Genomic DNA, 18,978 nt, shown 5'->3' on the forward strand with positions numbered 1-18,978 from the left:
TTCCAGTGTAGAGCACAATTTGTCGGCTACACATGAACATACTAAAAGAAAGTAAAATTGTTGAGAATAGTACTCATGGGAGCAGTGAACTCAGAGCCGGAGACCTGGCTGGAGAGTGCAGCTGCCTGCCACGCGGGCCTTCGCCCTGCCCTCTCCCTTTGCTTCACTTCTATTGACCAGAGGCCAGTTGCTGCACCAAGACATCATCAGTGTTCGTCCACAGCTGATGCAGGTGCATCTTAATGAAAAGTATTAAAAATGGGGTGAAGAAATCATTTAATTCTTTGATGTCTCTTCTCTTGATTTCTTTGTGGCCACTTTTCTTCGGGCCAGTGTGCCAGTGTGCCAGTGTTTATTTTAGTGGTTGTTTTATAGATGGCAGTTTAAAACAAAGTGGGCTCTCAAATGATAAAGTTTAACTTTTCTTCCTTTTGTTGAATGGATTTCATTATAGAATGTTTTGGTGTTAAGCATACTTATGGGTTCAATGGTCACAATGGACAGTTTTCTTAAAACATTCCATGATAGGTTAAAAATTGTAGCCTTTTGAAGCTTTAAAATATGAGCTAAAATCATGTTCGTTTATTTCCTGTGTATGTACTGTATGTGATATACAGCTAAAAGTCCCTGGACTTTTGTAAGGAGGTGACTTCTTGCAAAGGCTGGTGATTAAGGGAAGGCTTAATTAAGGATAGAGGATTTGAGTTCAATCTTGAAAGATGAAAATAATCTGCTTATGTAGAGATGGGAAGAAAAAGTATGTCACATGCAGAGGGGAGGTTGAGCAAAGGCGTATACAGCTCAGTGTGTACGTGCAGTTAACTCAGTTTCTGGTATATGTCAGAACTTTTTCAGAGTGTCCATGTGCTGCCCCATCCTTCAGTTAGACAAGCAATGGTGTGACACATTCAGAGAGGGAGTTGAGTGAGAGAAGGAGAGAGTAGATGGGAGAGATTTGGATTGGATCATGGATCCTAACTCCAGGATGAAAGAATTCGGACTTCAGACTTTGTTCTGCAGGCAGTGCAGAACTGCGGAGAGCAACGTCAGTTTTTGTTTTAGGGAAATTCTTGTACATAAAATGAAGTGGAAAGTGAAATTGGACATTGGATAACCATTTCAGAAGATTTTTTAAATCTTGGCAAAAAGATTGAGGACATGTTAGGTGACTACCAGTAAAGATGCTGGGGAAGGGGGGTCTGTAAGCCCAGTGGAGGTAAAATAAACAATCGCTGATTTTTATTTGTTGTGTCATGTTGGTGACACATCATTCCTTCGAGCCTGTTTTTTCACTAATTATTTTAGGTAGCTGAACTAAATCTCAGATCCCTTTGACCTCTGAAATTTTATATTCTGTGATCCTCACATGTTTACAGAGGTACACTCTAACTTAGATAATAGCATTATAAAATATGTAGGAAATATTCCCCACTGTGAACTTCTCTATTTTAAGCCCTTTTACTGTGTTAAAGAAAGGAAAACATCTTTTTCGATTGTTTACTTTTTTTTTTCTTTCACTGCATTTTAACAGTACATTTACAGCTTTTAAACTGAGGAAGCTGGAGTCCCCTGAATGACTAAGGAAGAGAAAACTATTAAAAGCCTAAAAAGTGTAAAATATGACAAATGGTTTTTAAAAAGTATGAAAAGGTATAATAAACAAATGCCAGTGGAGAATACTTCCTAATTCATTTTGTTAAGCCAAACGTAACTAGCAAAACCAGGCAAGATAACACAAGACACCTGCAGACCAATACTGTGTATGGACATGGCCCAGGGTGGCCGAAACTCCTGGGAAAAGGAAGAGTGAATAGGAGAGCTCACACGTCCTGATTTACCTTCCACAAAGCTAAGGATGTCAACGTGGTGCTTCACTGGCTTCTGGCTCAATGGAACAGACTTTCGAGTCCAGGGGTAAACCTTTACGTTTACAGTCACTTGGTTTTCTACATGGGAATTAAGGCAGTTCAGTGGGACAATAACAGTTTTTCCACTGGGACAAGTGGATATCCACACGCAAGAGAATGAAGTTGGATCTCTACTTCATACTGTATACAAAGATGAACCCAAAATGGATCAAAGATCTGCGTGTAATAGCTAACACTGTAAAACTCTTAAAAAAAAAAAAGGGAATAAATCTTTGTTACTTTGGATTAGGCAGTAATTTGTTAGGTATGACACCAAAAGCACAAGCAACAAAATAAAAAATTAACCAAAAGTTAAAGAAATTGTACTTCAAAACCACCATCAACTAAGGGAAAAGACAGCCCACACAATGGGAGAGCATATTTGCAAAATATGTATCTGATAAAGAACTTCCATTTAGAATGTATAAACAACTCTTACAACTCAGTAATGAAGACAAGTAACCCAATTATAGAATGGGCAGAGGTCTGAATGGCTATGTCTTTAAAGAAGACGTACAGGTGTCCAGCAAGCACATGACAAGATGCTCAGTATCGTTAGTCACTGGGGAAACGCAGGTCAAAACTGGGGTGAGACAGCATTTCACACCCGCGAGGGCAGCTGTAATTAAAAAGATGGACAGTAATAACCCCTCAGACTTTGCTGATAGGAATGTAAGACGGTGCCATTGCTTTGGAAAGCTGGCAGTTTCTCAGAACATTAAATGGAGTTACTGTGTGGCAGAATCCACTCAAGGGTCCACACCCAAGAGAATTTAAAATAAATGTAGATGCAAAAATTGTGCACAAATGTTCATCATTCATAACAACCAAAATGTGGAAATGACACAAATGTCCATCAACTGATGAACGGAAAGAAACTGTGGCATATCCATACAGTGGAATATTATTTAGCTATAAAAAGACAGGAGTTCTGACTTATGGTACAATATGGATAAACCTTGAAAACATTGTTCTATTTAAAAAAAAAAAGACACACAAAATGCCACATATCGTATGATTCTGTTTATATGAAACAGAACATAAATTCATAGAGACAGAAAGTAGGTTGGTAGTTACCAGAGGCTGATGGGACAGGGCAGTGGGGAGAGACAGCTCAAGGGTTTGTTTTGGTTGGGGGTGGTGATGAAAATGTTCTGGAATTAGTGGTGATGGTTGCACAATTTTGTGAATATATTAAAAACCACTGAATCTTTAAAGGGGAAAAAATTGAAAGTCCTATCATATTCCTTACTGAAAAATTTACAATGTCAACATGCCACAGGAAAAGGGATCTTTATTGTTTGTAACTGTCTTTTCAAAATCAAGATTTGAAAAGTTGCTTCCTCTTCAGATTTCAACCAGCCAGATCCTCTTAATTCTGTCTGTGCAGGTATTATAAAAACTGCCATCACAGAGAAGTGCTTCTTGGGGTCCATCAACACTGATCAAATTTAGTTTTAGAAATATCTTCCAAAATATCTAAAAAATGAAATATGAAACAGTATACACTCTTAGATGTATTACTGTTTCTCAAATTTTCCACATTGTGGGATACCATATTATTAACTCATGTTTCCAAGTTACCTCATTCTGTATGTCCCACGGAATCAAGTCTCTCATTCATTTCAGTGTCTAGACTCAAACATTCATCCGATATTTCACGAAATAGGAAGGTTGTAGCTCACAGTGCTTTAAAAACATTAAAAACTATGACAAAACAACACGTGTCCTCTGTCATAAAGTCATGCAAGTGAGGACACTGCATTTCCAGTGAAGATGAGTGACCAAAACCAGATTCAGGAGGAAACTGGGTACTAGGGTGATAGGACCTTAAGTGTGAGCTATAAACCCCCAATTCAGATTTTTGTTGATCAGAATGCCTTCATTGTTCTCACTGACTGCCATTTTAATAAGAAAAGCATGTAAATTTGATCCAGTATAGTAAATACATACTGATTGTTTCTGCTGTTTCATATATTGGGGTTCTGCATAAGCTGCCTTTTAAACTTTATGCTGTTGAGATTCCAGAAATCTTTCTTAACACATTAAGTTTCCTATTCCATTTTGACTTCACTCTCATTCCCCAGGAATGTTCTGAAAGCATTTTTCCCCTGCTACAGAAATCCAACAGTAAAAGGGAAGCTTCCGGTCGAAAAAATATTTACTGACTTTAAATAGAGTCTTTTTTCCTGAGGCTCCACCTCAGAGACTGCACTGCCCAGATATTGCTGGCTAGATCATACGGCTGTTTGCTGCGTGTCCAGTATAAATGTTTTAGTTGCTATTTCATGAGTAGTATTTGGAAAGTGAGCTATATCCTTATTTTAATCTCTTTTTGCATATGCGGCAACCGAGTTGCATGTGTGGGACTTTATCAGAAGCAGAGTTAAATAGGGCTGTTAGGTTGCCTCTGTCAATGCCAAATGCTTTGTGGGCACACTCTTGTAAGCTAAGTGGAAGGGACCGCTGGCCGGGCTGTGGGAAGTGTGTGCTGCAGAGTGATGGGGCAGGAGACAGTGAAAGGCTTACAAGGACTGCTGTGTGCCTAATATACACTGCGACCTGTTGTGCAGAACAAGTCATGTGTGCATTCTGTTCCCCTCCCCAGGTGATCATGGAGGAAGCACTTTACTCCCACCGAATGTCACGAATGAATTTCCAGAATATGGGACCATGGAGGAAGGTGGAGAAGGCCTGAGAGCCTCTCTCGAGTTGGACGCTGAGTCTCTGGCATGCCGCCCACAAGGGCCACAGGGGTTCCGGCTTCTTGCTGGCCAGCACTCTGGGCTTGCCAGTGGTACAGGAGGACCACCAGACGTCGGAGAGGCCCCCTCTCAAAGTCACCTCAAGGAACAGAGTTTACAACCCATTGACTCTTTGATTTCAGCTCTGAAAGCCACAGAAGCCAGAATAGCTTCAGGAACTTTGAAGGCTGCAAAGGTACTGGACAGAGATGTTGCTCCTGGCTTTTCAGTCCAGCAGGTGGAAAAAGAGCCTGACACTGCCAGTCATAAAACGCAGAGAGCCAACGAACTGTTCCCTGCTGGCCGAGAAAAGCCACCAGATATACCTCTTTCCGCTGAAGTTATGACTGAGGAAAATTTTTACTTGAGTATCCAGAAGGATCTGACTGCACTATTAACTGGAGAAACTCAGGCAGAGCTTTCCCGAACCGCTAATAATGGAAGAAAGGGCGTTCTCCACGTGCAGGAGCCAGCTCATCCAGCATCCTCCGTGGGGAGCCCAGCCACCCACAGCTCACTGGGCAGCGCTGGTTTGTTGAGAGAGAGGAGGTCTGATCAGGGGGGAGGGCACCCAGGACGGGGTGATCAGGGCAGCTCTGCAGGACGCCCAGGCCAGGTCAAACACGTGGAATTCCAAGGGGTGGAAATATTGTGGACAGGAGGGGAGAAAAGAGACACGCGGCAACCTGTGGATTTTGAGACGCTGTTGGAAAGGACAACCCCTCCTGAAGGCAAAGAGTTTTCCAAAGCGCCAGGCCATCCTGTCTCATGTGCTGGTTTGTGTAACTCAGCTGGTTTAACTGGGAATGTTTGGGATGAAGCCCAGGGAGCTCCTGCAGAGAGGCTGGCCGCTGGCTCAGGGCCACTTTCCCCTGTGCCCCTTCTCGAGAGCGGAGAGGATGAAGTCTTCCTAAGGGACAACAAGGAACATCTCGAGAAGAAGCCTGGCCTGGAGAGAGACAAGCAAAGGTGAGTTCCCACGGTACCCTGCAGTCTGATGCCTGGTGCCTGACAGTGAGCACCCAAGTCACAATGTCCTGGGCCCTTGTGACCGCAGAATGGCAGAGAGGCTACCGTCAGCTTGACTGCTTCTAAGTTCCCACGATGTTAAGGTGGTCCTGTTATAACGCTGCCCGTTAGGGCCAGAGGAGGGAAGCAGAGTCATGGGGAGACTGAACTCTAAACTAGGTGAATCCATTTTGGCCAATTTGTTGTATTTGACAGGTTTCAGATTCTCTGACATCGAGGTAACTGAACACTCTGCAGTTATCTTCAATAATGCGGAAAGAATGGGACTCTTTTGTCATGTCCTGGAGTCATTACATCCTGCCTTAGGCGTCTCTTCTGGGGGCAGCCGCACTGCCTGCGTTCGGCCTCCATCCCCGTAGGAGCACCAAGGTCCTGGGCTTGGGCTGACTCAGTTTTCTAGATTTAGGGAGAAGGTCAGGAGGTCAGAATTCAGTTGTCCCAGGGCACGCACGTGGGGATCCCTGCTCACTGGTGGCATGTTTTGATTACAGTCCTGATGAGTAAACTTGGCATCATAAGGTGCTTCCCGGTCTTTCCCTGCATCTCTGGCATCCCTGCCAGCTGAAAGCTGGAAACCGGAAGCCATGCCTGTCTGTCTTCATGTCTTTGCTCGGAGTCTGATCATACAGGGCTCCTTTTGGCAAAGTCATTTCAAATTTGTACCATCTCGTCTGCTATCGGACCTCCACCTCCAATAGTTCATGTGAGAGAACATCTGAGTCAAGCCTGAAGGGTTTTGCTTGTTTGTTTGGGGTAAGGAGATGCCTTTCCCCCCACAGTTAACTAACAGATCCACTGAGAGATGCTCCTTTAGGGTGGCTGTCAGGACAACCCCCTCCACTCCCCTTCCATCTCCCCCATACAGAAACTCTCCAGACTCCCTTCAAAAGTAGCCCTGATATAAGGCACATGGCTCAGTAATTATATTCCCCCGAGGTATACACTTCCTCTCTTGTGCAGATTTTAATAATCCATTATTAATTTGTTCCTTTCCTCCCACCCTCCTTCTCTTCCTGTCCTTCCACAAATGGTTTTCCCTTGTCTCCTGTGACCCTGATACGCCTAGAGGCTGGGCATAAAGGAGTGTTCAAAATAGACGTGACCCGTGACCACTGACCTCATGGAGTTTACTGCTGAAGGCCAACACGTTAATGCTTATTTACTAATTAATTCTGCTAGGTTCCATGAAGCAAAAGAAGGGAGATATACTGGAAAGAACAGTTGGAGTGCAGGGGAGAGGTGGACTCAGTTGATGGCTTGAGGAAGGGCCTTCTGTGAAAACGATAATTAGGCTGAGACTTGAGGGATGACTAGCAGACTGAGCTCCAGGTTTTTCTGTCTCTTGTCCTCTTTCTCTTACTGAGCTTTAAAATTTTATTTAGTTATCCTGATGTTCACTCTTAATATTTGAGGAACATGCTGCAGGTTTTTCTGTCTCTTGTCCTCTTTCTCTTACTGAGCTTTAAAATTTTATTTAGTTATCCTGATGTTCACTCTTAATATTTTAGGAACATGCTGCATATTAATTACTTAACACCCTGCTCTGTATGTTACCTTGTAAGTTTTTTCTAGGCGTTCACTGTTTCGGTTAGCCTGGCAGTGTGCACGTCCCTTGGCTGGCCGTTTCTGGACCTGAACTCTCCCTGCAGTGCTGACTTACTGTCACCAGGGGGCGTCCCTTGGATGCTAATATATTCCTCCTGAGGGCGTTTGGTCTTATTTAAATCAGAAAATATTAACCGACTGATGAAAGTTTAGTGTATTTTTAGCCCATTAAGTGTACACAATATGTTTTTCTTCTGTTAAAATTAAGAATGATAGTTAATTTGAATGTGTGTAGTTTAGTTGGCTAAAATGAGAATTTAATATGTATTCACATACTAGGAACTAATTTGAAAATGTACTAAATTACTTAGCGGGCAGCATAGCATATGTATGTTGAGTTTTTCCAACCTGAATATGTTTCTGTGATCACTTCCTCCTCAAGTATTTGGGCAGAAGCTCACTGCATCCAAGTGTTATTAGCTCTACAGAATTTTATTTTTTTAATATGGTTGAAGGGGAGAAAATAAAAAGAAAGAACTAACCCAGTACTGACATTCTTCACTCGTATGTGCTTTCCAGGGCTCTTGAGCAAGAGGAGCCCTTGAGGGGCGGGGAGGACGACGTACTCGGGCCCGGGTGTGCAGAGGACCCCACGGACGTGTACAGCTCCCAGTTTGAGGCCGTTTTGGACAACACTTCTCTGTACTACAGCGCTGGGTCCTCGGAGACGTTATACTCAGAGCCTGACAGCTATTTCAGCTTTGAAATGCCCCTCACTCCAATGATACAGCAGCGCATCAAAGAAGGTGGCCAGTTCCTGGAGAGGACGCCGGCGGGGGGCCAGCAGGACATCCTGAGCGTCTCAGCAGATGGTGGAGTAGTGATGGGCTGTTCTGGTGGGATCACCAACGGGCTGAGCGGCTCCCGCAGCTCTGTCTACTCCAGAGGCACCCCGGAGGCGGCTTTCTGGGGAAGGTACCCATCCCATTTTCATTCATCCCGTGCTGGTGGTTTTTGTAGCATTTTTCTTTTGGGAAATATAAGTGTGGAACGTATTTGAAGAGCATTTGGCTGGTTGCCGTGGATATAAGTGAATGATGTGAGTAAAAAGTAACTTGGGTCTTTGGGGCAGGCAGAGGAATAGTTGGAGTTTGCCAAATTAGCAAGCTGTGGTCCTTCTGTTCGGGGGTGTTTCTTGTTACCATGTGTAAACTGGGTCCTGAACAGGTATTTGTGGGTGATGACTTGGTGTGCGCTCTGACGATGACGCAGCTTTGGTAGAGGGCACGGTGCTGTGAAAAGAGACCAGGAGTCTTGGCTTTCGTCTGCTGCTGGCATTGCTTGATTCCGAGGAGCAGGTAGTTCAATTAGGCCAGAGGTTCCTTGATTATAAGCTGAGGGTGTTGGATTAGTCAGTCACTGAAGTGTCTCTCGGCCCTTTGCTCTGTGAGGTCCTGTTCTTCTGGAAGTCTTCCTGTTCCTGAGAAGGTGCGGGAGAATCTGAGTTTATCGGCTGAGGCCATAAATATCTATTTCCTCCCTCTACTTTAGGATTTAAGTCTACCCAGAGCACAAAATGACACATTGCATAGGTTTTATGTGCCATACCTGTCTGTGTATGGATTATCCACTGTCTCACCTCTTGCTCATCATCCTGGGGTCATTTACGTGTCCTTTAGCATTCCTCAGTGGGCAGAGGATGCTAAACTTCTTAACGATTTTATGAATTAAGTTTTAATATGTTTCTCCTGGATTAAAGTGTGTCAGTTCCTGTGTCTGGGGAGGTGGGGGGGGGGGTTAAATCGGGATAAACTATTTTAAAGCTGTATGAAAAAATGTCAGTGCTTTTTAAAAAAGTCAGTATGCACATGACAGGTTTCCAGTGAGCCTCTTTTTGTGAGAAGTCTGTCCAATGTCAAGCGTTTCCCATAAGCAATGCGTAGGTCTGGGTGAGCACCTTCAGAACTGGCACACTAACAGTGCAGCAGTGCATTTTCATGTGAAATAGACCATGGGTGTTGGCTGTCTTCTTAGGTCACACAGGTCTTAAAAGTAGAGCACCTTGGTCTGAATTACTTGGGCAAGCCACTTACTTGCTCTGAAACCCTCTTTGTTCCCTATTTGCATAGTGGGGTTAATGGTATTTGGCATGCTGTGTGGCTGTGAGATTTAAAGAGTTAATTTAGGTTAAAGCACCTAGCACAGTGCCTGGAACAAAGCAGGGGCTGAAGTGATGTGTGAGTCAGAACTGGCTGATGAGCCGCATTTACACTTCCTGGATCTCTGAGAGGGTGTGTCCCTGAGGGAATGGGGGGCACCCCTCAGAGGGGGATATTTCTAGAGGGGCCCTGAGAGAGGGGTGCCTCTGAGGGGACCTCCTTGAGAGGGGGTGGCCCTGAGTGGATGGTGCCACCTTCATCCTTTAGTTTCACCATCATCTCTGGTAACTAAATTGTGATTAAATGCAGGTAATTTCATTGAAATTCCAATCCAACTTTCTGGAGTGAGTGGAAGTTGTTTATATTAGAGATCCAAATAGTTTGGGAAATATGTTTTGGGCTGAGAGGCTTTGCTGCAGAAGCCACAGGGGGAGGGTAAATAAAGACAAGAGGTGAACACCAGCAAGTCAGAGCAGGAAGGTGAGAGGTTTGTTGAAGGTATGATTTGCAGACTCAGAACAGGAAGCATCCATCTTTGGGGCCAGTGTGAGTGGCGGTCATCAGCAGGGCGGAGCCGGACGGTTAAGAAGGTACCAGGGTAGGTTACAGTATTTGAGCATCTCAGATCTGGACAGTGGTGTCCTTCGGGCTGTCTCGGGATAAGGTTTCAGCTGCGTCACCTGTACTGTCAAACCAAGAGATCTTGCCCAGCAATGAGACCGAGTTCCAGGACTGAATGAGGAGCATCTGAATGATGAGCGCTGGCACTGTCCCCATGATTCCTGACCGGTGGCCACCCCCCCCCCCCCCACTGCCCTGGTGCGCCACTAGAGGCATGGACAGACCAGCTGGGCAGCACACGCTGTTTGTGTCCTTTGGGTTGGCATAGATAGTAAGCAGTTACAGGTGGAGGGGATTTTTGTATGTGTGTGATGTCTGTCTCTGTTCAGGGTTAAAAATAGGGTGGGCTCAGTGATTCTAAGCAACTTGAAGGAAACTGGAATAACTTCTGTATTTTCTTTACCTTCTCTGCTTTCTTGGTGCTTTGGAGAATGTGTGACACCAGAGGAAATGTGGGTTGAAGAATTAGGGCATTTTCCAGCTGGAAGGGACCCTTAGATAACCCTGTTTTACAGGAAAGAGTCCGAGGCCCAGTTGGGTGGGATGGAAGTACCTGGTGACAGACCTGGAACCAGAATTCAAGTTCCCTGGCTCCTAGACCAGGTCCGCCCACTGTTTTAGGCTGCCTGGTCCCACACCTGTATTCTTCCTTTAATGTGCTTTCTCTCCTGCTGTGTGTTTACAGAGGCAGAAGTCCGAGTTGGTCGTTGCAGGGCTGGTTGTTATTGTTGGTGGTATGTGTTTTCGATTTGAGGTAGATTTTACCAAATCATTAATAAACGTGTCTCCATAAATGTTTAAGGTAATCAATGAGCATGCTTTTAAAAATTCCTTCTGCATTAAAATATCCCTCTGCAGAGGTGAGGAAGGCGACAGAGGTGTGGAGCCTGCTAAGGAAATCCAGACTGGAACGCTGACTGTACAAGGGTCACCACGGTCAGCTCCCCTCAGCCAGGCACTCAGGGCCAAAGCGCTAGGGCTCAAGGGGAAAATCCAACCTTGCTAGTAAGTGTGATCTTTTCACAAGAAAAGTGATGAATACAGTAAGTGCACGTGCCTAGCATCCCCTCTCTCCTCACGGGTCTCCCCTGTTTCCTTGGGGTGGTCCTAAATACTATTTTGTGTCCTACAAGTCATGTGTATTCCATAGGTTCTACGCCTTTAGTAAATACATGGTGCTTACTTCTCGCAATAAGCCAGGAGAAAGCACTGTTAATGTTCTGATTTTCCAGATAAGGACACTGAGGCTCAGAGCAGTTGAGTAACTTGCTCTAAGCCACACAGATGGTAAGTGCCACACCCAGGATTTAAACCCAGGCAGTCAGGCTCCAGAGACCATTTATTTTGGGGATCAAAACAAAAATATTTTTGTTTGGCATTGTCTAGGAATATTTTAAAATACTGTTCTATTTCAATATATGCTTTTACTTTCCATTAAAGATTATGTCAGCGGCTTCCCTTTCTGCCAGTGGTTCCCTTTGAACACAGGCTGATACTGGTCTCTATTGTGTTGCTTCCTGTAGGAAAGGTGAGGGGCTGGGGAGGGTGAAGAGGACCCTGTGGCCCCTCAGCACATGTGGTTCCCTCTCAGGAACGCCCCCCCAGGCCTGGATTTAGCCAGGCTTTGTGGCCGGAGAGGGGCTGATCTCCACTTACATCACAGAAGGAAATACTTCATACTTGTAATATTCTAGAATCAGATTGGAAAGGACATTAAGAGTACATGTGCTCACTCTTTGTCTTTAAAGGATAGTTACCTTTATGATAACCGAATAGATCACTCGTTATAAGCCTTTAAATCCTCTTAAGATCCTGGAATCAATCTGACAGGGGTAGTTAAATTCTCCCAGGTCTCTGAGCGCTCTGAGCACTGATGCTGACCAGAGAGCTGCATGCCACTCAGGAAGCAGCTCACCCTCTGAACGTAACACAATATTTTAATGAAGGAGCGGAGAGCAGCATCCCCGCCCTCTGTGGTCCAGCCGCAGAGCGCTCAGGCCCACGGGGTCAGCGGCACTGTGTGAAGTCCAGTCATGTGGCTCCAAAATTAGAAAGGATAATCAGAGACTTACAGTTACACACGTCCAGTGGGTTCCTTTGTGTCTGCTGCTTCTCCCTCGCCGGCCCGTCAGCTGAGGACCGCAGCACCCATCAGCAAGTCCCGGCCTGCAGCCTGTAAAGCACAGGTGTTGTCACTGTGACTGTTATACAGGGCTGAAGACTGTTTATTCCTCTGGAGCTTGGGTTTGGACAACAGGAAAAGAGGGACAGCAAACACAGTCGTATGGCAGGAGCTTTGCTTCTGGTTCTCTGAAATGTGTGACTGCCTTTTACAGTTACCTCGTAGCGACCGCCCGGCGTGTCTCCTGGATGGCGCCCCAGACCCGAGGAGCCCGGCACAGGGTGTATCACACCTGTGTGCAGCTCTCAGGCCTGGGGGCGCTCCTGTCAGTCCGGGGTCCCCTGCACTGGCACCTGTGGCTTCCGCCCATCTTCCAGGTGGAATGCTGACACTGGAAGTATCCGTTTTCTTCCTTACTTGTTCTCTTTCTTGAGTGTCTCTCTGTCCAGGAAGAGGTCGCATGAAACAAGATTGATACTTGGAGAAACTTGTTGATGTGCAATTGCAAATGTTTTTGACATTCCAGCTTAAAACCCACAGGTATTTTAATATAGTGTAAAACATTGAAGTCATGCGACATTTGTTAAGCTGGTGACATGGAAACGGGCTTGATCGTGTGACTTAGTTGGGGCACCTGGCTGAGCTCGTCTGTCATCGGGTGGGCAGCTCTTCGGCCTCGCAGGTTTATTACCGCCTGGCTGCCGCTCTGGTGATCTCTGGTGTCCTTTTCTTTCATTTTTTAAGACTTCTTCTAGAAAACAGGCTCTCATTTTCTCTTTCTAGCTTCTTGTGATGGTGAATTTTTTTTTTTTTTTTATCTGCCAAGGTGACCCTGCTCAGTGATGAGAGTGGAGACTCTGCTAGGTTGAGAGCCCGTCATATCTGGGTTCAGGCCCTGCCTCAGCCAGTCACTGGAGGTGTGACCCTGAGTAAATTACAGAAAATTGAGGAACCTTTCCAAGTTCAAAGTGGGATGAATAACACCTCTCCAGAAGCAAATGAGATAATTAAGTGAAAAAAATCAAGAATAGAAAATCAGGTGGTCTCACAATGCCTGGTACGTAGTAGGAGATAAATAAATGAAAAAATAAATAGCAACAACAGAAGTGACTTGGACAGGAGTCACTGTGCCCGTCTACCGTGCGCTCAGGCCCTGTGTCAGCCCTGGGCTGTCTGAGACTCCTGTTACTAGATGTCCTGAAACATCACTTTCTTTCATAAAATACAGTGTACTGTGGCAGGGTGGCTTAAATGTGGGGACTTGGGGTCAAGTCAGGGGGTCAGGTCGTCCTTGCCACTGGCTGCTTGATCCTGGGCAGACTGTTGCACTTGGGGAAACCTCCGATTCCTTATTGGTCAAATGAAAATAACCTTATCTTTGCAATAGTCTGAGTAATAGGATAAGGAATATAAGAAAATAGGTAAGAAAAGCCTGGTAAAGAACGAAGGCGTGAGGATTTGGCGGATCTTTGAGTCTAGGATGTCAGGGCCGAGTCGGAGTGAGTGCGAGATCTCGAGCGTGGACGACTCACCGAGTCAGGAAGCAGCCGGCGGGAGCTGGGGAGAGCAGCAGGGCTTGTGGGAGGGCGCCTCGCGGTGGGGCTGCTTTACACAGACTGAACCTGAGGCGAGTGAGGACCCTTCACGCGGGCTCGGAGGTCGGCTGGAGAGAGTTGGAGTCACCACTGAGGGGGCTCGCAGCGAGCTCTTGGAGGGCGGGGAGCGGGGGAGGGGGGCTGTGCATCCTGCTCATTGCCGCTAGGAAGCACGCCTCCGAGGGCAGTTCCTTGGCAGCCCCTCTGTGCTTGCCTCAGGCCCCGGCGGTGTCCGACTGTCAGGGAGCCAGCGTGGAAGCCCAGTACCATGGTGCACCTTGCAGGCAGCCTGGCTGTGGCTCTGCGGCTTTGGGCTCTCCGTGTTTGTTGGATGCCTCTGGTATAAACTGGTGGTGACTTCAGGAGATGGTCCTAGATTTGAAGCAGCGTTTCCCAGAAGCGTTCTGATTCTGTGGTTTAAACTTTAAAACATACGAAGTAACACCCTGGATACCTGTGTGAAGGGCACTGAGGGGTGCTGGCTAGGTGGGTAATCTGTCATCAAAGACCATATTAAAAGACTTCAGATGATAAAGGACAGTGGAGTTATATGTTAGTAAAAGCTGCATTGGTGGTTGATATTTTACTGCTCAGGATGGTTCAGCACTCTTTTTATTCATATATCCGTGCAACCAGTTTATCAGAGCCCCAAATGGGTATGTTTCCAGTGCCTTAAGCTTGTTTTTCTTTTTCTCCAGTGGAGCTCATAACCGTTCTATACACTGAAATACAGAATCTGTATTAAATTGGCTCAAGCTCCTAGCAGAGGCTTACTGTTCAGTTTCTGAGTGGCCGTGGTGCCAGGTGAGCGGAGCCTAATCCCTCCCGTGAATGCTAATGAGGAGCAATACAAACTCCACCTAAGCCGTCCAACATCTCAGCGTTAGAGAAACGCTCCGATTTTGTGATCTCCGTGCCTTGTCTGTGTTCAGCGTGCTTGTGCTCCAGCTTCCATCCACAGGTGCTTCCCTCTGCGTCTGGATGGTGGAAGGCGGGGAGCTTTCTGAAGTTCTTGAGTCCCCGTGCTTGGCCACCCAGATTTGGAGCCTGCTGGTCTAGGGCGGCACCGGCAGGGGGCGCTCTGAAGCCTTCCTGGTGACTGCAGCTCAGCCTAGGCTGTCAGCCTCTCACCTTGGAGCACGTTAGAAATAATGGAATATAGGCCTCCCCCCGACCTACCCAATCAAAATATGTATTTTAACACATTCCCAGGTGATTCATAAGCACCTTAAAGTTTGAGAAGTGCTGAAACTGTCAGAGGCAGAATACAAGGCTGGGTAGGACTGCCCCGTTCTCAGGAGGGCAGGCCCGTTATGGGTCACTGTGCTCCGGTCAGGGAGAAACCTCTTCACAGAGGTTCATAAAGCGAGTGGCCCTGCCTATGAACCTTGAAATGATTTCTTGTGTTATTTTGGTGTAGTGGTCATAAGGTACCATCTCTGTGCTGGAAATACAGGGGTCGGTCCATTTTCCTGCTGGGAAGCATGATTTCCTAGTGAAGAATGTGGGTTAAGTCAGACTGCTTTGGTTCATATTTTGAGAATTATCTCTACTAAACCTCCACCTCCTTATCTGGGAAAAGGGATAATTTATCTCCCTTTGATGGTGCTCATTGTTGGCTGTTGTTACCAGTAAATAACACTGCTTGAACTGCTGTCTTTAAAACTTCTTCAAGTCCCCTGGTGTGAGTGTGCCATGGTCAGATCAACCTCGGATGTTGTCTGTCTGTAATAGAAGGTCTGAGAGCCTTAGCTTACTAGTTTTAGTGATAGTTTGTTTTATTGTCTTTATAATTACTCTGTCTAACAGCCCCACCTCAACACAAAGAAGATGACATTTTCTAGGCAAGAGTCGTCCTATGAAGTCTTTAGTATAGAGAAGTTGAGGTGTTGAATAACTATTATTGTGAAACAAAATTATACACATTCATCATTCACACTCCATTCACTTAGCAACTCTTTTAGGGTCCATCATATGATATTATACCTAGGCAGGTACAGACCTTTCCCTCTTGATAGACAATGAACTTCTCCAGTCTTTGGTTTTCAGACCCAGAGAACCTCTGTTACAGGGTCCGGCATCTCCTCCCTGTTCAGTTTTTGTTGAATGAAGAACTTAATTAGCAGCTGTTCTGTGCTAGGTACTAGGTGTCTCCCAAAAAGGAGGCAGGTAAGATAACGTCACAGGTAATTTTGAAACAGGGCCTAGCAAGCTGGGAGGTGAGGTTCTGAGGCTGGGGCTACTTCCAAGGCGGGCTCTGGAGGACAAAGTGGACGTGTGTGCATGGTCGTGCAGGGCGGGCAGGGACATTTCCTAGACCAGGCAGACTGAGGCAGAATTAGGAACAGCTGCTTGGATTTGGGGACTTGAGAGTTCGAAATTGCGGGGCTTGTTAACCTCTTTGTCTTCTTTTAATCTCCTAGACTGGACACACTGAATACACTCAGAAGGCGAGTCATCATGCAGTTGACTTTTACAGCTTGGCACATTCTAGGCACACCCAAATGTTTAAAACTTAATAAACACCTGCAATCTGATCTCACCAGCCAATTAGGGAAATGAAACATTGCAGTGAATGCCTGTCTGGTCCCATCCCTCTCATTCTGTCCCTAAGGGTCACCGTGACCTGTGGGCATGTATCATTCCTGCATAGGTGTGCAGCCATAAACAATATATAGTTATGTTTTGCATTTTTTAAACTTTATATAAATGCTATCTTCTTGTTTCCTTTTTTAACTCACTTATTTTGCTCAACATTTCAAATTCATTCTTACTGATTCATAAAGCCCTAGTGTATTAATTATTTGCTGAACAGTGTTCATGGCATGAATATACACTACAACTAATTTTCCCATTTTCCTAGCTACAAACATTTTGACTGTCTCGTATTTTTGTTATCTTAAACGGCACGGCAGAGAACATTCTAATTCGTGGCTTCTTGCGCACACATGGAGAACTTCTCTAGGTTAGGTATGTATTTAGGAATAAAAGTGCTGGCCAGTAAGTTATAATCATTTTCTGGGTGAACCAAGGCACTCTTGAAAGTGCATAGCATGTTTTCTTTGAGAGTCTGGAATTTTATCTACTTCCGTCTATAAAGCAATTTTTTGTTATTTTTACCTTCTGATCCTTATAATTCCCAAATCCCAACAAAAACAGCAGGAGCCGAAAGAAAATGCATGGGAAGGAAAAGGAAGCAGAACTAGCCTCCCTGCAGGGGCAGCAATGCTGACTCTGTTATCCATTAGTCAGGCCTGGTGCCCGGCCCTCCTGTGGGTCCCCAAGTCCCGCGGGTCCAGTGTCTCAGATGCCTGGGCCGCAGTTGTTGCCTGTGTCTGACAGCTGTGCATGTTGCCTGTCCACTTCTGGCTGTCGGAAGCACGGTTTGAACAAAGGATAAATATTTTCATGTTAACGGTAGCAGAAAACAGAAACAATTAGAGAAACGAAAATGGAAAAACACAAATCACAAAATTGTGAATTTAACACAGCTGAATTTTATGTAATAGAAATGAATCAGATCTGTTTGTTGCCTATTTCAGTCATTCCTTTGTAGCCAGAATGTGTGTGCAGTAAATCGTGGTCTTTAAAAATAGTACTTCAAAAGTTGTAGTGTTGTTTAAGAAAAACAATGCTGAGATGAGCACTTTTCCCTGCTTCTTTTTCCAGTGATGTTGGACAAGCTCTCTCCCATAAGCAGCAACCGGTCCAAATAAACTAACACAGTTGTCCTTTCTCCTGTTGTCAGCTGGCTTCTGGCTTCTGAAGAGTTAAGCTGGATGTTTGTGAGGTCATGTGTGACTTCATTGGCTCTGGGCTTTTGAAGCCGAGCCCCGGAGGGGGGCTGCCTGTGGGGAGGGGAGGCAGGGCCGGGGGACGGACTCCTTCAACTTCTCCAAGTTCTTGTCCCGCAGCCCGGAGGGGAGTGGTGGCATTCTGGGAGAATGTCACCGCAGAGTCAGTGTGCAGCAGTTTGTACTCCCCACAGAAGCAGCTGTAAAAGAGCCGCTGAGCAGATGGGACGGGAGAATGCTCTTTGTGTCGGTGACAAAATTACAGGCAGGCTGTTTGCGGATGGAGGTAACTGAAATTCATTGTATGTTCTTTGTCTGGCCCCAGGCAGTGCTCCATCACATATGATTGTAGTTACAGAGAATTCCTTGGATTTTAAACTTTTAGTTCCAATGAAAAACATTGTAAGAAAGCCTGAGGAACCATCACTTTCCTAAATCAGGATGAGCGAAGCGGCGAGGGTGTAACTGGAGGTTTGGGCAGTGAGATGCCTCCCTCGGCAGAGTTGTGTCGCTGCCCGCTGGGCCCTCAGACATCGCGCGGAGCTCCTGCACCCAGCGTGCTCCCAGCTGCCTTTTGCAAAACTTGAGGCCTCGGAAGGTCACCCGTTTGCGCTTTTTCATTCAGTGGGGTCCCCTCTGACTGCTGCACGAGGCTGCTGTTCTTGCTTTGGTGTATCACTGCTCTAAGGGTGAAGTGGGCTGTGCTGCTGGCTTAGGAGCATGATTTGGCTTAGAATTCAGCATCGCTTTTGAAACTTCAGAGGTTAGTCAGTTATCTAAAGCAAAAAGGTGGAAGGAGTTTTTTTTTCCGGAGCGGAGGGAACTTCAGCTTCACAGTTCGCCCTGGGAAGTTCTGTTCCTTCAGGTTCAGGCCAGGAGGAGAGCAGGCGCCGGGAGGGTCAGTGATGGTAACGAGGGCCCGAGCTAGTGCACTGCTCTTAACCCCGTTCTTGAGGTGCCTGGGGTCACAGGGTTCACGGACACCCCAAAGCCGGTGAGAACCCCAGTGCTTGGACATCTGGGCCTGTCCACTTAGCATAAATAGGTGTGCTTGTGAGTGTGTATTGGGTAAGTTGGCATTTCTTGCCTCGATTACAGATTTTAAGTTTTAAATCCTAAGTTCATATTTCCAACATACAATTATGTCATTTATCTATGGGCTATGTATAGCCTGTCAGCATAAAAATGTTCTCTCCTTCTAACTGAATATTTTGTTGCATAGTTTTAATAATAAAGGACAAAAAGAATGCTTGAAAACAAAAAAGGACATGAAACATACTTGTGAGAGGCATAAAACCTGGTGGCTCTGAGTCTGGCCTTAGGAGTCACAGGCTCATGGGTTTAAGTTTGACCTCTGTTTCTTACGGTTTGACCTCTGGTGAGCTACCTAGTCAGTCCCTGCACGTGGGAAGGCGGGATGGTGACGGGACCCAGCTCGAGGCGTGGAGGAGTGGCAGTGCGG

At 45.8% G+C, this 18,978-nt stretch overlaps 1 protein-coding gene across 6 annotated transcripts in view; it reads left to right on the forward strand.

Annotated features, from left to right (window-relative positions):
* The window catches only part of PSD3 (pleckstrin and Sec7 domain containing 3), a 463,075-nt gene that overhangs the window by 155,513 nt on the left and 288,584 nt on the right, over window positions 1–18,978 (forward strand). For 5 of the 6 annotated variants that reach the window (XR_010377299.1, XM_064477400.1, XM_031439999.2 and 2 more), the window contains 2 exons: window positions 4,516–5,620; window positions 7,805–8,200. Coding sequence is in view for 4 of the 6 variants with exons in the window: in XM_064477400.1 (XP_064333470.1) it covers window positions 4,516–5,620; window positions 7,805–8,200 (1,501 nt within the window). In the remaining 2 variants the exon portion in view is untranslated. Of the gene's footprint in view, window positions 1–4,515; window positions 5,621–7,804; window positions 8,201–17,613; window positions 17,803–18,978 lie in introns of those variants that run through there. The other variant, XM_064477402.1, reaches the window with a different exon arrangement.

This window comes from Camelus dromedarius, chromosome 22, assembly GCF_036321535.1.
Source record: "Camelus dromedarius isolate mCamDro1 chromosome 22, mCamDro1.pat, whole genome shotgun sequence".
Classification (NCBI taxonomy): Eukaryota; Metazoa; Chordata; class Mammalia; order Artiodactyla; family Camelidae; genus Camelus; species Camelus dromedarius.